General features: G+C 39.6%; 1 protein-coding gene across 2 annotated transcripts in view; it reads right to left on the bottom strand.

The window, feature by feature from the left end:
• PDK3 (pyruvate dehydrogenase kinase 3) overlaps positions 1-21,194 on the bottom strand; it is a 66,804-nt gene that overhangs the window by 32,312 nt on the left and 13,298 nt on the right. For both annotated transcript variants that reach the window (XM_003791917.3, XM_023514372.1), the window contains exons 2-5: positions 9,641-9,782; positions 7,269-7,340; positions 2,954-3,138; positions 541-630 (exon numbers count right to left, since the gene is read on the bottom strand). In XM_003791917.3, coding sequence (XP_003791965.1) covers positions 541-630; positions 2,954-3,138; positions 7,269-7,340; positions 9,641-9,782 — 489 coding nt within the window. The remainder of the gene's footprint in view (positions 1-540; positions 631-2,953; positions 3,139-7,268; positions 7,341-9,640; positions 9,783-21,194) is intronic.

The raw sequence follows: 21,194 nt of genomic DNA, 5'->3' as shown, positions 1-21,194 counted from the left end.
ATGAATGATGAAGAAACTGCTGTTTACAATCAAAAAGCCCAAGAACCAGGGACTTAAGAATACAGGGCTCAGTTCTATCCCAAGGCTACTAGGACAGTATCTAGCTTGATGACCAGGAACCCCAGAATCCGGCATGCCATGTAGATTCTAAAACCAGGGTTGCACATCAGAAAGTTGTTTAAATTTTACACACTTGCAAGTTCAGCCTAATTTTATAATAAGGATTTGCATTCTCCAAAATTTTCAGATAATGGTGGCAATCAAAACTTAGAATCTTACATAAATGTTTACTATTGGAGATAGAACTATGAGTAAAACCCTAATCAATGAAGTAGAAACTCGCATTTTGAGCATTACAAATTATGCATCTTTTCCCAAACTGCCTAGAAAGAACATTTCATATTTGGATAAGTGGCTTAGGCCCGGAGTGGTCTGATGAATCAGCAGACAACACAGCAACATAACCTTATAGCCAAGCTGCCTGAAATAAACCACAATCTTATCTGAACTGTAACTGATAACATTATTTGGTTTCCTTACCTTTCACCACGTCAGCCACGTTACAGGTAGGATCAATACTCCCTATGTGTTTAGGATGAGCAGGATTAGTGTCACCACCAAACAGAAGTGCTAAACAAACATAAAAGGAAGGGAAGAGATTAAAATGCAGCAGGCTGGGATCAAGCAGAGAAAGGATCTCTTATTTGTAAGCATCATGTTAGCATTTACAGTGACTTACACAGCTGATAGGGAAGCAACTCTATTGGCCAACAAAGGAGGAAGGATGGGCTTTAAGACTCGTTAGGTGCAGTCAGCAGATCCCAAAGCACTGACACGTGCCAGGTGCCCAATCCTTTCTCCCCCACCCAATGTGACTTGGATGAAGAAATCGACTTTCATCCTTAGCCAACTTTACCCCTCTTCTTAGTACTACTAAGTACATTTATTCTGACATTTGCTAAGTGTTTAGAGCAGCGGTTCTCAACCTGTGGGTCTCTGTGTGACGCTTTGGGGGTCAAAGGACCGTTTCACAGGGGTCGCCTAAATACATCCTGCATATCAGATATTTACATTACAATTCATAAACAGTAGCAAAATTACAGTTATGAAGTAGCAACGAAAATAATTTTATGGTTGGGGGTCACCACAACATGAGGAACTGTATTGAAGGGTCACGGCAGTAGGAAGGTTGAGAACCACTGGTTTAGAGCATACAATTTGCACCATGAAGACAGGCCTGCAAGCATCTTCACTGTCACCATTTTAGACGCCTCCATCATAGGGGTTTTTCAGTGTTGTGTACCATTGTGTACACAAGCAGTATTTGTTCACGTATTTTTAAAAGTACACTCAGGTAATTCGACAGCATACAAGCTTTGCAAAATTTTGTTTCTGAATAAAAGCCAAAAGCCCCAAAGAAAAAAGCAACCTAGGCTCGGTGTCTATAGCTCAGTAGCTAGGGAGCCAGCCACATACACCAGAGCTGGCAGGTTTGAACCCAGCCTGGGTCTGCCAAACAATAATGACAACTACAGCCAAAAGATGCCCAGGCATTGTGGTGGGCGCCTGTAGTCCCAGCTACTTGGGAGGCTGAGGCAAGAGAATCGCTTGAGCCCAAGAGTTTGAAATTGCTGTGAGCTGTGTGACGCCACGGCACTCTACTGAGGGCAACGTAGTGAGACTCTGTCTCAAAAAAAAAAAAAAAAAAAAGGCAACCTAAATGCAAATGCTCATAGGTATCCTTATTTTTAAATCAAGCAAAAATTGGGAATAACTTAGATTTCACAAAAATGAAGATCCCTAAATAAAATAGGGGAGATTTTAAACTATAAAAAAAAGATAGATGCATTTTGTGAGATGATCGGATTGAAAAATTGAATGCTGCCTAATCCTGTCTCTTTTTATGATCAGTTTATATATGCTTGTACACAGTATAAATGGCCAATAAACTACTGAAGACTAATTATGGACTATCTAAAAAAAGGTAAATATGAGCATTAGGCCAATAAATAAAGTTCCAACTGACTAAGTAGAAGAAAAACAGGAGTATAAGCTTAATTAATGATCTAAAAACATGTGCATGTATGTATGGATACATACATATTTAGATCAGAAAGATCTGTAGTTATCTAAGTAGTTGAGCTGAGTAGTACTTGGGTTCTTTTTTTCCTGTAAATTTCCTATAAATTGTGATACATTTCTATTTTTTAGAAATATACATTTAAAATAAACCCACGTTTAAGAGTTATATAACTATCACTTATCCAAATAAATCAAATCAGTAAAATAAAAATTGTCTGTCCATTTTCTGATCCACCAGAAAGGATGAGTTAGGCTCTAGACATGTGGATGTTTTTTCTTAAGAATTATAAAATCAACCTAAGAGACAATGCTGAACATGAGCCAAATACTCTTTTGTGTGCAGAGAATTTCAGTTGGTTTTTTTTTTTTTCATATCTGCTATCACCCTAGAGAATGCACTAAAACTCTCAGTACAGGATTATGAACTGACAATCTCATGTAACCTGACATCACTGTGAAATTTAATATTCATGGTATCAATGTTTTTCAAACTAAGAAAGAAAACAGATAACATCCTGGATAAAGAACAGAACATACTCTCAGAGACATACAAAAGTATTCAGACATGATGATCTGGCTGCCATTAAAAGCCAGTCTCTCATCCCTACCAGCAATACAATAGCAGTGGCTTAAAAGGCAGGTAGTGGTTCTATCTCTAAAATGAACATCATGAAAGCCTTTCAAAAACTCCTTTTAACTATGAAGACTAATAGCTTTTTAAAAGAGAGGATTCACTCAGGAAAACTTAAACTACAAGTGAAATTTCTACAGTCAAAAAAAGGGAAGTCAGTCAATTAAAAGTGAAGCACAACATTTGAGAGAAATTGCTCTGGTTACCTTTTCAAAACTAGACCAACAAAACCCAACTTACTGTGCTGGTTAATAAGCATGCGGAAAGAGATGCGGTTGGTATAAAATCGATCCAGAAAATACTGAATGTTACTGCTAATGAAAGGATCAAACCCAAACTTCTCCTTGTATTCAATCACTCCTTGTGCCATTGTAGGAACCACATCATTGTGCCTATTTCTGACTTTAATCAGAACTTGTAGAAAGCTGTGCGAGAGGGAAACACAATGTAGTCAGTCTTTATATCGCATGGGCTGATGTACAGACTCTCCAGCTCTGTCCCCAGGCTGGTTGTCGTCTGCTGGTATTTTAAAAGCTAGAGACGTCATTCTCATTGCATGCTACCAGGAAGTACTCCCAAGAAACTCAAGTATTACCCAAGTTTTTGCTTGAAATTTTCTTTCTACAGAAACTCTTCTTTCAGAGATGAAAAAGATAAAAGAGTCTAATAAGGAAAAAATGCTCAAATACCCTTTTAGGAATCTACTGACTTTCTGGATAAATGGCAATATTAATATAGGTTCTATAAATGTTGAATAAAGAATTGCAGAACATATCAATATTTATTCTGACAACATGAAGCCACTCTCAAAAATCTCCCAGAACTATATTAATAGTCTCAAAGTAACAGCTTCCATGAATAAAGAAATAATCTTGGCTGGGTACAGTGGCTCATGCCTGTAATCCTGGCATTTTGAGAGGCTAGGTGGGAGGACTGCTTGAGGTCAGGAGTTTGAGACCAGCCTGGGAAACATAGGAATACCTCATCTCTACAAAAATAGACAAATTAGCCAGGCATGGTGGTACACGTCTATGGTCCTAGCTACTCGGGAGTTTGAGGCAGGAGGATCACTTGAGCCCAGGAGTTGGAGGTTGCAGTGACATCACTGCACTCTAACCTGAACAACAGAGCAAAATCCTGCCTCAAAAAAAAAAAAAAATTAAAAGACAAAAGAAAAAGAAAAGAAGAAAGAAATAATGTTACACTTTTGAAGAGTAAAATTTTGAAATAAATTGCTCACAGCAATAAAATACAGTGATGAAATGTACATAGAACAGAGGCAAATAAAACAAACTTATTCAAGTATTTATCATATTATTGTACAGATGCATAGGAAAAAAATATATTAACAATGTAACTAAGAACAGAAAGACAAATCAGTCAACAGGATCAAATAAAAAGTTTAGAACCAGGCTCAAGGGCAAGTGAATATGTATATATAAAAATTAACCCTACTGAGAAAGTGACATCACAAATCAGTAGGGAAACAATCAAATTAACAATCCAATTAATTGGAACAGCGAGCTAACAATTCAAGTCACATCCCAATTTTAGGTCTGAAGTCAAGGATTGGATTGAAAATGTAAAAGGGTGAAATCACAGGAATGAAAATAAAATCAGGTGAATGAGTATGTAACCTGAAGGGGGGCTGTTCTAAGCTTAATACTAAAGGTAGAAACAAATAATATGAAAAAAAAAATGACGTGACCATGTAGAATTTTAGCAATTCTATAGGAACACACGTTATAAAGTAAAAAAAAAAAAAAAGCAAAACTGGAGAAAATATATTTGAAGAGTTATTATCCTCAATAAAGAAAAAGATGAGTGCCCCATTAGAAAACTAGGCAAAGGATTTGATATCAATGGAAAATTTACCAAAAAAGAAACACATATGACAACAACTTCACCCTCACAAACAGGAAAAGCAGATAAAAACAATGCAATACTATTCTCTACTTAGGGTGTCAGAATATGGGAGCTTAACTGATGGATTTCTAGGGGCAATTTAGCAACATGATATATCGATAGCTTGAAGAACATAATTCCACTTCCAGGAATCGATCTTAGGAAAATAACTGGACAAAGTGAATGGCTGTATTTAAAAGCTGTACCGTTTGTACTAGGGAGAAAACAATCAAACAGTTTAAAATCTAGTGACAGAGGATCAAATTGCATGACCTAGCTAGAGATGCACCATTAAAATGAGTATTATAAAACTATTAATAATGGTATAGATCTATAATGTAGATACTTGTTTTTATAAAAATTGTTTTAGGCCTAGTTGTCCTCCTGGGTCAACCTTTATAGTGGTTAACTGTAGAAATTTCTTTTTACTTATCTGAATAGTCTCATTTTTCTCAATATTGATGAAATATTTCTGTAACAAATACATACAAACAATGAAAATGAATATATCAACTTCTGAAATCGCGCCATAATTATTCACAAAAGATTGTATAATGGATAATTGCCTTTTACATAATATTCTTTCCAGCACATTTCTAAATTAAATATTACTAAAGTGAAGCAATGCAATATAGCAGAGAATATCTTCCACTTATCTGAAGGGAGGAGACTTACCTCAGTGGTTCAATTCTCAGAATTCTTCCCCAATCTTCCCGGTTCATCTAAACTCTATCATAGTGATCAACATGCTTGTCCTCTGAGCTACCTTTTGCTAAAATGATTTCCCTGCTGGTGATCCCATATAACCTCTCGCTGAACAGAAAAGGCTGCAGCCATGACACTTGCTCACTTTTCACTCCTTCCTTCATGCAGGACATCAGCCTTCTCAACGCCCTACTATCCTAACTAGTCGTGCGAACCTGGGCAAGTTACTGAAGCTCACTGAGAGCTCAGTGATTATCACGAAGATCTGGCACACACTGGATTCGGTACTGGCGGTTTACAAAGCAGGCTCATCTCCAGAAATCGCGTCTGACTGATAACCTGTTCCAGAAACTGAGACAGGGCTCTGAGAAAAACATAGCATAAATTTAATAAAAGTGTGGAGTCATCCCTCAGTATCTGTAGGGGATTGGTTCCAGGATCCCCCTGAAGATACCAAAATCTGCTGATGCTAAAGTGTCTTATATAAAATGGCACAGTATTTGCATATAATCTACACACAGCACCCCCTATACTTTAAATCGACTCTAGATTACTTATAGTACCTAAATATAACATAAGCACTATATAAGTAGTTGTTATACTGTATTGTTTTTTCTTTGCATTATTTCCAATTGCAGTATTGTTATTTTTTATTGTTTTTTTTCTGAATATATTTTCGACTCAAGGTTAGCTGACTCCAAGAATATGGAACCCATGGATATGAAGGGCTGATGGTACTCCCACAAATCTATGTCCTGAAATTTGGAGCTAGAAAGGTCAGTCCTAATGTTTAGAATTTCAGTCGAAACAAAACTCTGGATCTGGTTCGTTTAACATTGATGCCTGAAATAGCAGCAGTGGCTTCTATGAAGGAAAACTCTGCTCTCCCAACTCCTACATTTCACAGATCCATTAGAAAGAAAACACCTAGCAAAGTATAAAACAGGTCAGGGCTTTCTTTCCCTTTATATTTTAATTTACAACTAAACTTGAGCTAGCCATTCATGGCTCAAACTGGCAGCCTGGCAATGGAGTATGTCAGAAAGAACCGTGTACTAGGGACAAGGAAATGTGACTTGTAAGTCGAGCTCTGCCATGAACTGTTATAATCACGGGTAAGTCACTTCACATCTCTGACCTCAGTCTCCTTATCTGGGAATTCCGTGTCCTAAGGCCACTTGTACTTCCTTGTATCCCTTTTTATGGAACACCTACAAGTCAGGTGTTCAGTCTCAGAGCTACGTGGACTAGGTTTATATCATATGTAGAAATTCCTCAGCACAATAGGCCTGCCGTGTGCGTTCACTCATATATACGTGAAAGAGGAAGAAATTAATGTGAAAGGGATACTTAATTTGTCTCGGGGAGAAAACAAGCATTCTCACAGCTAGGGTTACTGTTTCCTGGCTAAATAAAAATTTAAAAAACAGAAATATTCCATCAGCATGAGAATTTAACCCCTCTGTGCATAATGGTAGCAATAGAATTCAGGTTGTTACATAAAAAGCACATTCTTTTATGCTTCTCCAAAATAAAACCATTATAGTTTTTTTTTGAGCTCAAATGTAATTTCCCATTAAAATCTAAAAAAAAAAAAAATTGTAAAGGACTAAGTGAATAAATTCATGTATATTACCAGACCACTTCATTCTTCAAACTACCACTAGATGGAACATTACTGCAATATTTGTAGTGAGTGCCCAGTTCACCTTGAGTGAATGGAGTAGGAATTAGGTCATGAAGCATCGCTGGAAGTGTAATTATTCCTCTTGTATTACGTTAAAGTCTCAACACGAACTTTTCAAAAACACAATGCTGAGTCATCACCAATTAAGAAAATTCATGCTTTTGTCCGAATTATATTTTCTGGGTCTTAATGACATGTGTTTTATTTACCAAAATATTTTTTACCTAGATATTTTCAGGTAAGCGGTACCATACTTACTTATCCAAGACCTGTGGATCCTCAGGGCTCTTATTTTCATATTCTAGAAGTTCCAGAAAGCTCTGCATATACCTAAAAAAGAAGAATTGCTGTAGTTGCCCACCCAACATTCATTGCTCTTTCCCTCTTCCTAAGAGTGCTCCAAATTTTCTCTCAAACCTCCATTCTATCACCCCATGTAACTCAAGTGCTTCAGGGGATGCTGGTGCCTCCAATGATCCTGAGTGGCCCCATTTTTCTCTGGGTAATCCTATTTCTCTTGTCACTAATTATTAATTAGTCCACGAGTCCAGGTCTAAGCCTATCAATGCATGCATGTACCTGAACACGGGGACTGGCTTAGGAATGAGCATAGTGACTCAATTCAGGCCAGTAAAATGGGAGAAGACTTTCTAGATGACTCTGGGAGGGAATTCAACTTGCTTGGCATTTTTTCAGTGTGCTATGTGGAAGGGAAGCCTGGAACTGCTGCAGCTATTCTACTACCAGGAGGGAATCCAATATCAGACTAAAGCCTGCACCATGGAAAGCAAGGCCTTGATAACCTCATGAATCTCCAAATCAAACCAATACCAAAAGGTCATCCCAAGGCTTGACTGGACCATCTAGGTACACGAGCCAGGTTCAGGTGCTTTTTCTGTTCCTTACAAACATATCCTGATACACCAAGTCCACAGTTTGATTAACAAAAAGTGTATATAAATTTTAAGAAGTGCATGTGTGACACTGAAGTCCATACCTTACATATGCAATAGTAAATGTTTAATTGTCACCACCACCTGGATTAGGGACTTGATCTTACCTACTTAGAATTCCCACAGTGCCCCCACCAAAGGTGATTTTATACTTTCTACTAGAAAATCTCTAACAATGGTCTTGAAGCAATAGAGAAGTGTCAGGCAAATAAGTACTTGCTGCTCCTTCTGAATCAAGCTATGAATCCAGAACAGAAGGCAACTGAGTATGATATCAAAGTCATGGTCACTATCTGTCTGATCTCTCCTGCATTCCAAAGACCCTGCACCTCACAAGGTGAGGAGCTGCTGCTTGCATGGGAAAGGGACTGGACACCGTAGTTCTAAGACCACCTAAAGCAGTGTTTCTCAGACAATTCATTTTTAGCCTTATGACTCTATTAGATTTAGTATTATTGAAGAGTAACTACTGAATGTCCATTCTCTTCCAGTAGCCTGGCCTCCACTAACCCTCTAAATGCACACTGTTAATAATTAATAGTTCCATTCTCTTTATATTTATCCACATTGTTCCCTTCTCCTAAAATGCTCTCCCCAACTCATACCTGTGGATTCCACCCACCTAGCAAGGGGCAGTGCAAAACCACAGCTGGTATTTCTCCTCCCTTCTCTGTCCTCCCCACACTGTGCTTGCTTAAGAGTACTTATGGCACCTGGCTTCCCAAACTCCTCCAGCTGTCCCCACAGTGACTTCTCCCCTGCTTGCTTTTATAACACAGAGCAGAGTTGCAAACGTGTCCTAAACACTGTTTATGCAAATCCCTTTCTTGCTCTTTTTTTTGAGACAGTCTCTCACTATGTTGTCCTTGATACAGTGCCATGGCATCATAGCTCATAGCAACTTCAAACTCTTGAGCTTAAGCAATTTTCTTGCCTCAGCCTCCCAAGTAGCAAGGACTACAGGGGCCTACCCCAATGCCTGGCTATTTTTTTGTTGCAGTTGTCATGGTTGTTTAGCAGGCCCAGGCCGGGTTTGAACCTGCCAGTCTTAGTGTACGTGGCTGGCGCCCTAAGGACTGAGCTATGGGTGCTGAGCCCACTTGCTCTTTATAGCCTACCACTTACTGATTTCACCCGCTTACCTAGTGGGCAGTCCGTCACAAATTCAACCTCCCCAGATAAATAACCACAGAGCTATAACTGATTCCAGTTTTACTCTGTTAATATCTCCCATACTTTACAAATAGGGCAAATGAAACACCGCAGGGAGCTGATATTTTTCCAATCTACAGTTCCCCTTTAAATGACTTGTTTTGTTCGGGAAGAAGTACTCCCTCAAAGGAACATCTATAAAAGGAAAACAGAAAGAGCAAGGTTGACGCTAAACATGAGAGGCAAACATCCTATCTGTAGGACTTCAGGCCCACTCCCATGGACAAAAATGCCAAGAAAGTGTCTAGCGTTAAGTTAGAGGTATTTTCACTGAAACTATTTTAAATCGAACAGCACACACCTGCACGCACACACACAAACTCCTTTATTTGTGTGGCAATCCCAGTTATTCCGAATGAGTCATTGTCAGATGGAAGGTATGTGCACTGTTACAGAGAACGGTCCCAATGCCAAGTGTTCAGAGCATTGTGGGAAGATCCATTTTAAGACACGTTATTTACTTACCAACTCTGAACCAATCCCACTGAAGGGCGGTTAAGTAAATTATCCGGCAGAAGATTAACTTCTCTCATGGTGTTAGCCAGGCGTACGGGAAGCTCCTTTCGTAGAAACATATATGAAGTTTTCTCACATGCGTTGTCCCTCCCTATTAAGACATGAAAAATGTTCCATGATTTCACAGTCTAACAGAAGGAGAAATAAAGTGCTCTCATGGTAGCATAGTTACTATTGGCTGGAAAGAGAAAATTAAATAATCCTGCAGTCTCTAGTTGAATTTTTATCCTCTGAAATAGTAAGTTTAAGAAAATAATTTAATTAGAAGAGAAAAAGAACATTCGTTCCAAGAGGCAACCTTGAAAGCAGTTTTTTCTTAACACAAAAACAGTTCTCGTGTTACCAGAGGCAACATAAAAGTGACCTGGGATATAATCTGACTTTGTTTGCAAATAAACACTGTGGGAAAACTGCCAAGTACAAAAGTAGTAGAATATGTAAATCCACTCCTGTTCATATGGGTTTCCAGGAGGCAGCAGATCCATTCATTCCACAACTATTCACCTACTGAGCGCCAAGTGTTTCTGAAGATTTTCTTTAAGGGACCATCGTTCTGCCACTCTGGGGAGTAGCCACAGACTGGGATTCCAAAGGAGGGGCTCTGATACCCAGGACTTGCATGTGCCAGAGGCGGAGTGATCTACTATGGCACGTCCCAGAGGGTAAGTCATGTGTTAACTATGAAGGAGGAGGCCAGAATCTTCTAGGGGGTGCTGAGGTGGTTGTGCATAAAATTTACATAAATATGACACAATGAGAGATATATACCTGGTCACTTAAAAGAGGAGACCCAAGCCCCTTCCTCTGCTGCCATGTGGCTGAGCAGTTCTAGCATGGGTCTTATCCCCAACCCCCAGCCCTGGAGAACCTATAGAAAGGGCCTGAGCTTTGGAAGCTTTGGAACTCCTCCACTGGGGGTGGTGAAATCTCTGGGAAGCTTCTTCCCTTCTCTGCTTTAATCTGTAAAATGGAAATAGAACTGTAGTCTCTGTAAAGACTGTATACAGAGGGTGCCAAAAAATGCGTACACATTTTAAGAAAGGAAAAAAGCGTATTAAATTTGTAAAGTCATGTGTGACTTCTGCAGTTACAAGAGGTGTTCGAAGTGGCTCGCATTCATCTTTTGTCATTGGTATATATCGAATATTACAATTTTAATACAATTATTTTCCTTTCTTAAAATGTGCATACATTTTTGGGGCACCCTCTGTACATGTGATAATGCCCACGGAGCCTGACACAGGCACGTGTTCAATAAACACTAGTCCTTCTGCTGTGCTACTTCTCAGTCTACCCATCCTGGTGACAATGGCAAGGTTTCTCCGACATTCCACTTTGCCTGGAGGCTGCTCTGAAATGGGCAACATAGGGCCAGGGCCAGGGCCAGGCCCAGGCCCAGGCCCAGCGACAGGGAAGCAGAGCTAATCTAACAATTTCCTCTTCCAAACTTCCTTATTCTTCCATATGTGATAAAGGCAACAAATTAGGGATTTGGAAGTAGATTCCATTTTCTAGCACTTCCAGTCATATTCTGGTAAAAGAACCCACTCTTGAAAGTCATCAGCAACACCTTTCTCCCCCACTGATCTCTGACCCTGTCTCCCCTTTCTAAAGAGTTAGAATAAAAGATAAAGTCTTAAATAATCCATCCGTTGTTTCTCTCATTCTAAGTAAGTATACTGAAGGCCTTTGGCAAATCTTTTCACTAATCGATGATTCGGTCTTTCATTTTTCCCCTTACCACTTTCACTGTGATGAGTACCTTTTAAAAAAAAAAAAAAAGTTTTAAGATGGAGCCTCACTCCATCACCCTGGGTAGAGTACCATGGCATCATAGCTCACAGCAACCTCAAATTCTTGGGCTCAAGTGATCAATCTTCTTGCTTCAGCCTCCCAAGTAGCTGGAACTATAGGTGTATACCAGTATGCCCAGTTAGTTTTTCTATTTTTAGTAGAGATGGAATCTCATTCTTACTCAGGCTGGTTTCAAACTCGTGAGCTCAAGCAATCTACCCGCCTCAGCCTCCCAGAGTGGCTAGGATTACAGGCATGAGACACCGTGCCTGTCCTTGTGATAAGTACCTTAATCCCCAAATACTCAGTCCAAGCAAGGGGGCAAGGGGTATAACGCTCCAGCGATGACCTTAAAACATCTACTCTACACATAGTCATTTGGCCTTAAATGATTAATATTTAAAATGACTCTGGTTTGTTTTGTTTCAAATAATACATAGATAGTCTCCCACTTCCAAGGGTTCAAGTGAACATTTTTTAACTTTATGATGGGTTTATCGGGGTATTAAATGTATTTTTCACTTAACATATTTTTTGACATATGATAGGGTTTATCAGGATTATAAGTTGAGGAGCATTTGTATATTATTCCTAAAAGTTTTGTGTAAATATAATTTTAATTTTAAATGCATTAAAAATGCTGATATTACCATACAGAGTCACATTATAAAATGAAACACATATTATCTAAATTAAAATACAAATCTAGATTTTCATAACAGGAGAAATACTTGGCATCCTGGTTAAATAGAGAGGAAATTTTTTTGCTGGGGGGAGAAAGGGTCTTGCTGTCACCCTCGCTAGAATGCAATAGCGTCATGATAGCTCACCAAACCCTCAAACTGCCTGCAGCAAGTGATCCTCCTGCCTCAGCCCCCAAAGTGCTAGAATTACAGGCCTGAGCCACCATGCCTAGCCAAGAAATTATTTTTAAAGCCCCAAAAATGCTGACTTTTTCACTGTGAGATAACAAAGGCTCTCTCCTTTGACCAAACTTGAGTTAAACTCCTCTGAGTCCTCTTTTTGACCAGGCCTCCACCTAGGGCTCTATTTTGACCTGCTTAGTCCAGTTTTAGCAAGAATCCTGAGTCATTTTAGTGAAAATCCTCTACCCTTGGTATCTGATCACCCTTGATATCTAATTAAATTCCTCACCCCTTAGCCTTGATATCTCATCACCTAGACCTGCCTTCAACAAGAACCCAGTTGAGTTTAGTCTAGCAAGAATCCCCCTAACCTTGATGTTTCCTCTTAGTAATTTTCAACCCACTGACCCCTACCGTGCTCTGTATCTATAAATCACTTATTCTTGCTGCATTCGGCCAGATCTCTCTCCCTTACTACAAAACTGTCATTGCAATGGTCCCTCCTGAATAAAGCGTTCCTTGCTATCGTTAAGAAGTATCACAAGTAATTTTTTCTTTAACAGGGAGAAGGAAGTTCTGCAATAGGGAAGAAGTGGAAGAACCCTGTAGTGCTGAATTAGAACTGGGGTATCAGTGTGAACTCATGATTTTGTTGTTGTTGTTGTTGCAGTTTTGGGCCGAGGCTGGGTTTGAAGCTGCCACCTCTGGCATATGGGGCCAGTGCCCCACTCCTTGAGCCACAGGCACCGCCCTGAACTCATGAGTTTTAAAACTTGTCTGAGTTTTCTGGGGTAATGAAAGCATACATACTTAAATTTCCAAGTTGACAGCCTGGGAGCGGCAGGAGGTTAGAAGTGCAGGATAGGCTGAAGAGGGACGGCGGTAAGCAGTGAGGGCTGGCTGGTAGGCACACGGTGGCCAGTGTCAAGGCCACATCTCCTCTCTGAAACCCCTGGGGCCTAAGGCTTAGAAGAGGGGTCTCGTTAAATAGCAATCACTAATGATGCTGATGATGATCAAGCCAGTCTAGGCCTTGGAATGCAAGATCAATCTGTTACTTGGTCAGCGCTGAGAGCTTCGACTCTGATATGTTCTGAGTCAATGTGGTCTGCTGGGCTCATCTAATGATTCTACGTGATTAAAACTCTACTACCAGGCATAGTCTCAGATAACCAAATTTCAGGAAGCATTTTATTCAAGCTTCTTTGGATTATCAGCCTGTTGTAAAGAAATTTGGTCTCTGTATCCCCCATAGTACCTATTATCGTGCCTCATCTATGGTAGCTTCTCAATGATTTACTGCAAGAATTCATACTGCTTTCAGGAGTTTGTGTTTTTCAAAAAGGGTAGCTGAAAAATCTCAGGGTTTGTCTCCTACATTCTAAATTTAGCTTTAAGGACAAATTCTTGATACTCAGATATTTTAATGATATATTAGCTTAAATGGGAAGGTAAGTATTTTTTAGTTAATTAGTAAACTTAAAAATAAATATGAAATGGCCAACAGCCGGAGCGGGGTTGTGGTCTTCCCAGAGCTGCAGACCCTCCCTTGAATCCTACACTGGTACGTCTCGCCCTCTCGCGGCACCTGTTGCGGCTAACAGGTTCCTCACAGCTCGGAGCACTCCCACCAGGTCTCTAACCTGCAATCCCACCAGGTCTCTAACCTGCGCTGTCTCCGGATCTTGGACCTCGAAGCGTCAGCTTCTCTGGCCTTGGCTTAAAAATAAATAAATAAATAAATAAATATGAAATGCCTGAGTTTTATAACCTTTCTGTGGCTTTCCTCAAATACACTGAAAATACTTTGTCCTATGTATTAATGCTGGGTGCTTAGTTTAAATCAAAAGTTTCTGATAACCTTTTTCATAATAAACTTACCAGAGAAACTCTATTGGTTTTAAATTAATGTCCTCTCTAAAGGGTTCTGGTTTTGGAGACTTTACCTCCTTCATGTTTACATGGATGGAGCTGGAACGTATTCTTCTTAGCAAAGTATCTCAAGAATGGAAGAAAAAGTATCCAATGTACTCAGCCTTACTATGAAACTAATTTATAGCTTTCTTATGAAAGCTATAACCCAATTATAGCCCAAGAATATGGGGAATGGGGAGGAGGGGGAGGATGAGTGGAGGGAGGGTGATTGGTAGGACCACACCTATGGTTCATCTTATAAGGGTACGTGTGAATCTTTCTAAATGTAGAATATAAATGTCTTAACACCGTAACTAAGAGGGTGCCATGAAGGCTATGTTGACCAGTTGGATGAAAGTATTTCAAACTGTATGTAAAACCAGCACACTGTACCCCATGACTGCATTAATGTATACAGCTATGATTTAATAAAAAATAAAAATAAAAAAAATAAAGGGTTCTTTTTTATAAGGCTTCTGGCATGTTGTATATTTTCCCATTATTCTTTCCACTTCTGTGACTTCATTTTTCCCTACTTACTTAGCTCATCTACTTTCCTTAGTTTTGACTTTCTATTTTTAATCTGCATTTTCAATCATGTCATCTTATTTACATTTACCAATTAAATTTTCCCCTAGTATCAGTTCAAAGATGACAAAAGAACAGGTGAGGAGGCTTGGAAAATTCTGACTTAGTAGATACAAACAAGTCATTAGCTTAAACAAAATAAACTTGTGTGTTTCTTCAGTTTTTTGTGCTAAATTGAATGATACTTTAAGTTCTGTTTAAATTTGTATTAGGTGTATTAATTTAAATTTGTTTAAAATGTATTCTGTTCCCGTTCGGTTTTCATACTTTGCCCTTTCATTGGGAAGTTGGAGACAATGACTACATTTGCGCAAAGTGTTCTTTGCTTTGTCTAGAAAAGTTCCATATAGCTTTATATTTACCAAGACATAGGATGAACAGACATAAAAATACAAATGACTTTCAATTTAATGCAAGGAACCCTCCCTGGGGTAGGACCATGAGGAGGCCAGGGACATTTAGCCAGCCACCAAGAAAGAGCAAGAGTTCACAGACTTATTCTTTAGAACTTATCTTTAAAACTGGTTTCCATAGTGGCTGGTATTTCTGGCAAGTCTTTAATCCTCTTTTCAACTAACTTACAAGAAGTAGAAAAAATAATTATTACTTTGATTAATGAAGTCACCTAATAATAAGTATCTTAAATCAAAGGCTGAGGACATATTTTGTACTCTCTTCAATCAACAGAGACGACATCCCCTAAAATGTAGTCTCCTCTGTCTAGATTATTTAAAGGCTTTCTTTGTCTATATCTTTCAGGTTTCTACTTGGGAGGGGCTTGCAAGAGGCAATAATGAGATAAGGGAGTGAAAAAGGAGAGCAATAAAGGGCATAATTACTAGTGAGACAACAAAAACCAACAAAATGACCCAGCTTACTCTGCTAATGCTCCTTTTGATTAATACTGTCAACCAAAAGTTTGAATTTGCAATATATTTCCCCTCCTTAACCATGTTAAAATGGGTAAACTACAACTCAGAAAATGTTATTTTAGGGTGAGCTTGATGGCTGCTTTTCTCCAGTTATTTTTATAAGATTTCAATCTTTTGAAAACACTGAATTTTAGAATCATGAGTAATTAATTCTTGAGTCTGCCAGGGCTAAACAATGATTAATTGAATAGTCCTTCAAAAGAAACAACCTGAAGTGTGAATGGAGAGCTGCCAAATAATCACAAATGTCCTTCAAAAGAAGTACTTTCTTTAATCTTCATTTTCTTTCAAATGTGCAATTTGCTTCATGCTCAGAAGCAGTATTCCACTGCCTGAGAAGCTGAATAGTTTTCCTTTGTTTGAAAAAACATATACCTGAATTTAAGAAGAGATCAAAATAGGTTATAGATTTGGGGACTGCCAGACTTGGTTCTGCCTCTATTCTAGGCGAGACTATATTTTGGTTATTATTAGTAATAGTGAGCCAGAAACGTCAGAGACAAAGAGCCAAAGACTGAGGATGTCATACACATCTTATTCCCTATCAAACTCAATGTACTAGGAACACCCAGATAGTATACTACTTCTTTCAGCCCAGGGTCTACTTTAATATGCTCAAAGATGCTGTGAGTCAGGAATTCATACAAGACATGGAAAGGATGACTTATCTGGGCCTCAGCTAGAAAACTCGAAAGTGGGGAGGGCGGTACCTGGATCTAGGGGCTGGAAGCATCCGAAGGCTCCTTCACTCACAAGTTTGATGCTTGGCCCAGTTTATGGGATGACTCGGGTTGTCTACCCTAACACCTTTGGGTGACCTCAGCCTTGGGCTGGTTGGATTCTTGTACATAGCTCTGGGAAAATGGCAGAAGCCACATGGCCTTTTATGACTCAGGCTCAGAACTCACACAGCTGGCCTATTTCAGCCATATTCAGTTGGTCTGAGCAGCCAGAGCCTGCCTGAAATCCAGGAAAAGGAATTCAACTCCCCCCTCTTAATGGAAAAGTGTGAAGTCACAATGCAGAAAAAAACATTTTCATGGCCATATTTGGGAAATGTGACTTGTCCTAAGATGTCAATAGGAGTTATAAAAGATATTTATTGCTCAAATTATGTTTTAAAGCACTCTTCTATTGCTTGGATTGGTTTTCTTCTGGGATCAATATTTATCCATTTTTGTGTCTTAGCGTCTATCTTTCTTGCTATAGGCTTCCCTTGAATATCTGGTGATATCTTGGCTGTTCAGGCAAGTTTGAGAGTAAAGCAGCCTAAAGTCTGACTGGGAGCCTTTTGGAGCTTTAGGAGGAGTGAACTCCCTGAATACTTCATGACATGGGGCTTTTCAGTGGGTCCTAACACCACACCAGCTTCTGTGATTCTCCTTAAATAGTGCAGCCTGTGTTTGAGAGAAGGACCCCCTTTGGTCCTTTACTTTGCTACTAATGTTCTGATGCTTAGGGTGGAGGGTGGCCCTTCTGTTTGCAGACTTCTAGTTCATTCTCCTGTATGCACCCAACCAGCCCTGTCATTTCTGCCCTCTCCGGGTCTACTGAGGAGGGAGCCCCTCCCAGGCTCTCTGCTGCACTTCGCTCAGCAGCCTTGTCCACCACGTTGCCATTTTTCTTCTTTTCTTCTTTTTTTTTTCTGGACACTGTTAATTGGACATAGTGCCTGCTGAATGTGTTCCAGACCTAAGCCTGTCCAACAGAGGAGCCAGCAACCATTAGGAGAAACTTAAATATTTAATCTTATTATAACAATGATAAATTCCCCAAGGGTGATTAATTGTATCCTGGTTATTAGAAGAATACTCTTAGGCTTAGGACATAAATACTTAAGTGTCTAGGGGCAAAGAAGTATGATGTCTGCAACTTATTATCAAATAGTTCAGCAAAATATGCATGTATATATCGGGGGAAGGAGGCAGGAATAGGGATGCATGAAGAAGGGAGAGATTAAGCAAATATGGCCAACTAACTGGTGTAGATAGGTGCTAGACATGGGTGTTAACTGTATTATTTCTGCAACTTTTCTTAAGGTCTAGAATATTTTCAAATAAAGGTTTTTTAAGGGGTGAGACATTGAAGACAAATATATAACTGTAAAGGAATAATAAATTAAATTACAATATTGTATATTTACATGGGGAAACACATAGTCACTAAAAAGAATGATTTTAAAGAAAAAAGCAGTTCTCTTAAAAAAATGTCTTCCAATAATTCAAGCCATTCTATTCTTTAAAAATAATTAAAAAATCTCTACACAAAACATGTTGTTATACATAGATCTTCCTGATGCAGTCTGATACCCACAGTACTACCCTTCACGCAATGAGTTTTGTTCTTCTATAGGAAAAGAAGGTACGAAGTAATCATGACAGATTCTTTTTTTTCTTTTTGAGATAGAGTCTCACTATGTCACCCTGGGTAGAGTGCTATGCTGTCACAGCTCACAGCAATCTCAAACTGTTGGGCTTAAGCTATTCTTTTGCCTCAGCTTCCCAAGTAGCTGAGACTACAGGCACCCGCCATGACACCCTGCTATTTTTTTGTTGTTGTTGCACTTGTCATTGTTGCTTAGCAGGCCCAGGCCAGGCTTGAACCTGCCACCCTCGGTGTATGTGGCCAGCACCATGCCCACTGAGCTATGGGTGCCAACAGGGCACGGCAGATTCTTTTTTTTTTTTTTTTGAGACGGAGCCTCAAGCTATCCCCCTGGGTAGAGTGCAATGGCATCACGCTCACAGCAACCTCCAACTCCTAGGCTCAAGCGAGTCTCCTGTCTCAGCCTCCCAAGTAGCTGAGACCACAGGCGCCCGCCACAATGCCTGGCCATTTTTTGGTTGCAGCCATCATTGTTGTTTAGGGGGCCTGGGCTGGGGATTCGAACCCGCCACCTTAGGTGTATGTGGCTGGCGCCTTAGCCGCTTAAGCCACAGGCGCCGAGCCAACAGATTCTTAATTAAGAGGGGTGAGAGAAACTGAATCCTCCTGTGATGGACACCTGTGTGACTGTGCTGAGGGAAAATGACTAATATCCACTTGAGTCCTTTGATCCTCTCTCTCTTTAGAAGTCCTGTTTGTTTGCTCTTTTGAAACACAATGGGCATCTACATAAAAAGACTAGTGAGAATCCTGCCCCTCTATGTACTAGATAAAGTCAAAGCAAGATGCGAATGGATTTCACTGTGGGCCTAGAAGTTGCACCCTCTGCTTGAGTAACCCCCTCTGCCCTTGCCCCAATCACTGGGTTCTATGTCCTGTGGGTCCCGGGATTCCTCAGGAAATTGTAGAGTTTACTAGCACATAACCTGCACATCATAGGTGTTCAGGAGCTATTTTCTGATTACAACTAAAAATTAAAACACCTAGTTTAGGTATAAACTTTCCACAGCAAATACAATTTAGGGATTTAAGATGACATTCCCTGGTAATGGTAAATTCTTCTTACAGATCAACTGCACTCTATATATCAGGTTAAGGGTATTCAAACCCTTCAAGTTTCATGAAGAAGAGCCAACAGGGAGGTAGGAAGGCAATAATACTGTGGCTGTAACAGTCAGTACACTGTGTCAGGCCTGAGAGCAGAAAAAAGCATGGATGTGCTCAGAACTGATATCACAAATAGAGCTGTGACAAGCTAGAGCATGAGAGTAACAATTGCTATGTAGCCAAAGCCTCTGTACATCCATACAATCTGTTTCCATCCTTATCAATCTAAAGGTAAGATTTTGGATCTAGTCCTCCTGATAAACTAGTGAGTCACAGGATGGCTTGTTGTCATGGAAGCAGAAATACTTAGGTAAAGGTCACACTGTACCCATCTTTGAGGCTGAGGCAAGATGTTTAGTTAATCACCACAGGGAACGAAGGGACAAAGCTATCATGCTCAAAGCACAAGTGAGCTGAAAGTTCTGTTTCCTGGAAAATGATCAGTTTATTCAACTGAGACCTGCAGCCAACAAACTTGAAGATAATTAATACTCAAGGTTAACAGCTCCCTACCCAGCTTTTAGTCTTAGCAGAAAGCCCATTTCATCCACGAAATGCTGTGTCACTAACTTTTCATAATAAACTCATAAGATCTACTGAGCACCTATCATGTGTCAGGCATTGTGCCACACATTCTCAATCTCATTAAGGCAATAATCCTATGATTAGAAGCTGTCATTTCCATGTTGTAGGTAAGGACTGAAATGTAGTGACATTAAGTGATCTGCCCAAATTCACACCACTGGTAGGCACCAGAAGCCAAGACTCGAGTACAAAACTATGTGCACTGCTTCCCCTATTCCCAGAGACAGCAAGGCAGACTAACATATAGTAATCTTCAGAACCACTGCAAGTAAACACAGTGGGGATCAGTCCGATAGTTCGGAAATGATAAAACTAGATAAGCATTAGATTATGCCATTTCTTGATTGTATGACAGAACAGATGTAGACAAAACCTCAGCACTCCTAACAGAAACTACATTTGCCATAAAGAATTGTACTGGGGGCAATTGCGTATGATGTTGAACTAAAAAGAGGATGGGCTTAATTAAAAGCTCGATTTACCTTAACTTTGCTTAGGTAAGACATTTAAACCATCCAAGCTTTAGATTCTTCATCCAAGAAGTGAAATGCCTACTTCATGCTGATGCTGAGAGAATTACAGCTGAATCTGCCGACCATTGTGTCTGGTAGAGAGTGGTACACAAATGCATGTTCCGCTGGCCGCATTAAAAAACTAATGTCTAGTTCCTTTTGGAAGAAGCAGTCAAGATGTTATGTCAACAACCAGTGGGGTTTGGGATAGTCTTTCTATTACCTGGGGCTTCTACTTTCTCAGGCTTAAAATCGGGGAGGTTATAAATGATCTCTAAGCTCAGGTTCCCACTGAATGAACCTAAGAGGATAAGATTACAGTTTGTGTCTCTACACTTTACAGTTATTTATCCTACACCAACCTTGCCTACTAAGGTAAATTCTGGGACAACTCTGCAGAGTAGTGCTAGGAATAAGCAGTCAAGGAAAGGAGGGAGAAATCAAGAAAAGAGTACACGCATTTACATTTGTTCTTCTTTTGGTGTTCTCCATTCGGAAAGCCTTCAACAACACTTTGGATAAAGGACAGTTAGGTTAACACCTCACACGTTTCCAGAAACCACTCTTATTTCAAAAACTTTTTGGAGAGGCAGGGAGAGCAGAAAAAAAAATACCATAAAATCATAATTCATGAATTTTGGCTAGCATATATAAATATATGTACATGCCCTAGCTTCTCATTTATCTGTGAGCTCCTCAAAGACAGTGACTATGCCTTGGCAATTTCCCAGTGCTTCTTAATTACCATTTCATTCCAAATCCAGAACGTTCCTCAACTAAGGCTAATGGAGCCTAGAACTACTTACTTTTTTTTTTTTTT

Source organism: Otolemur garnettii, unplaced genomic scaffold (genome assembly GCF_000181295.1).
Source record: "Otolemur garnettii isolate 467f Iridium unplaced genomic scaffold, OtoGar3 scaffold00051, whole genome shotgun sequence".
In the NCBI taxonomy this organism is placed as follows: Eukaryota; Metazoa; Chordata; class Mammalia; order Primates; family Galagidae; genus Otolemur; species Otolemur garnettii.
Note: the sequence above shows the minus strand (reverse complement) of the source record. Positions and strands in the feature narration are given on the sequence as shown.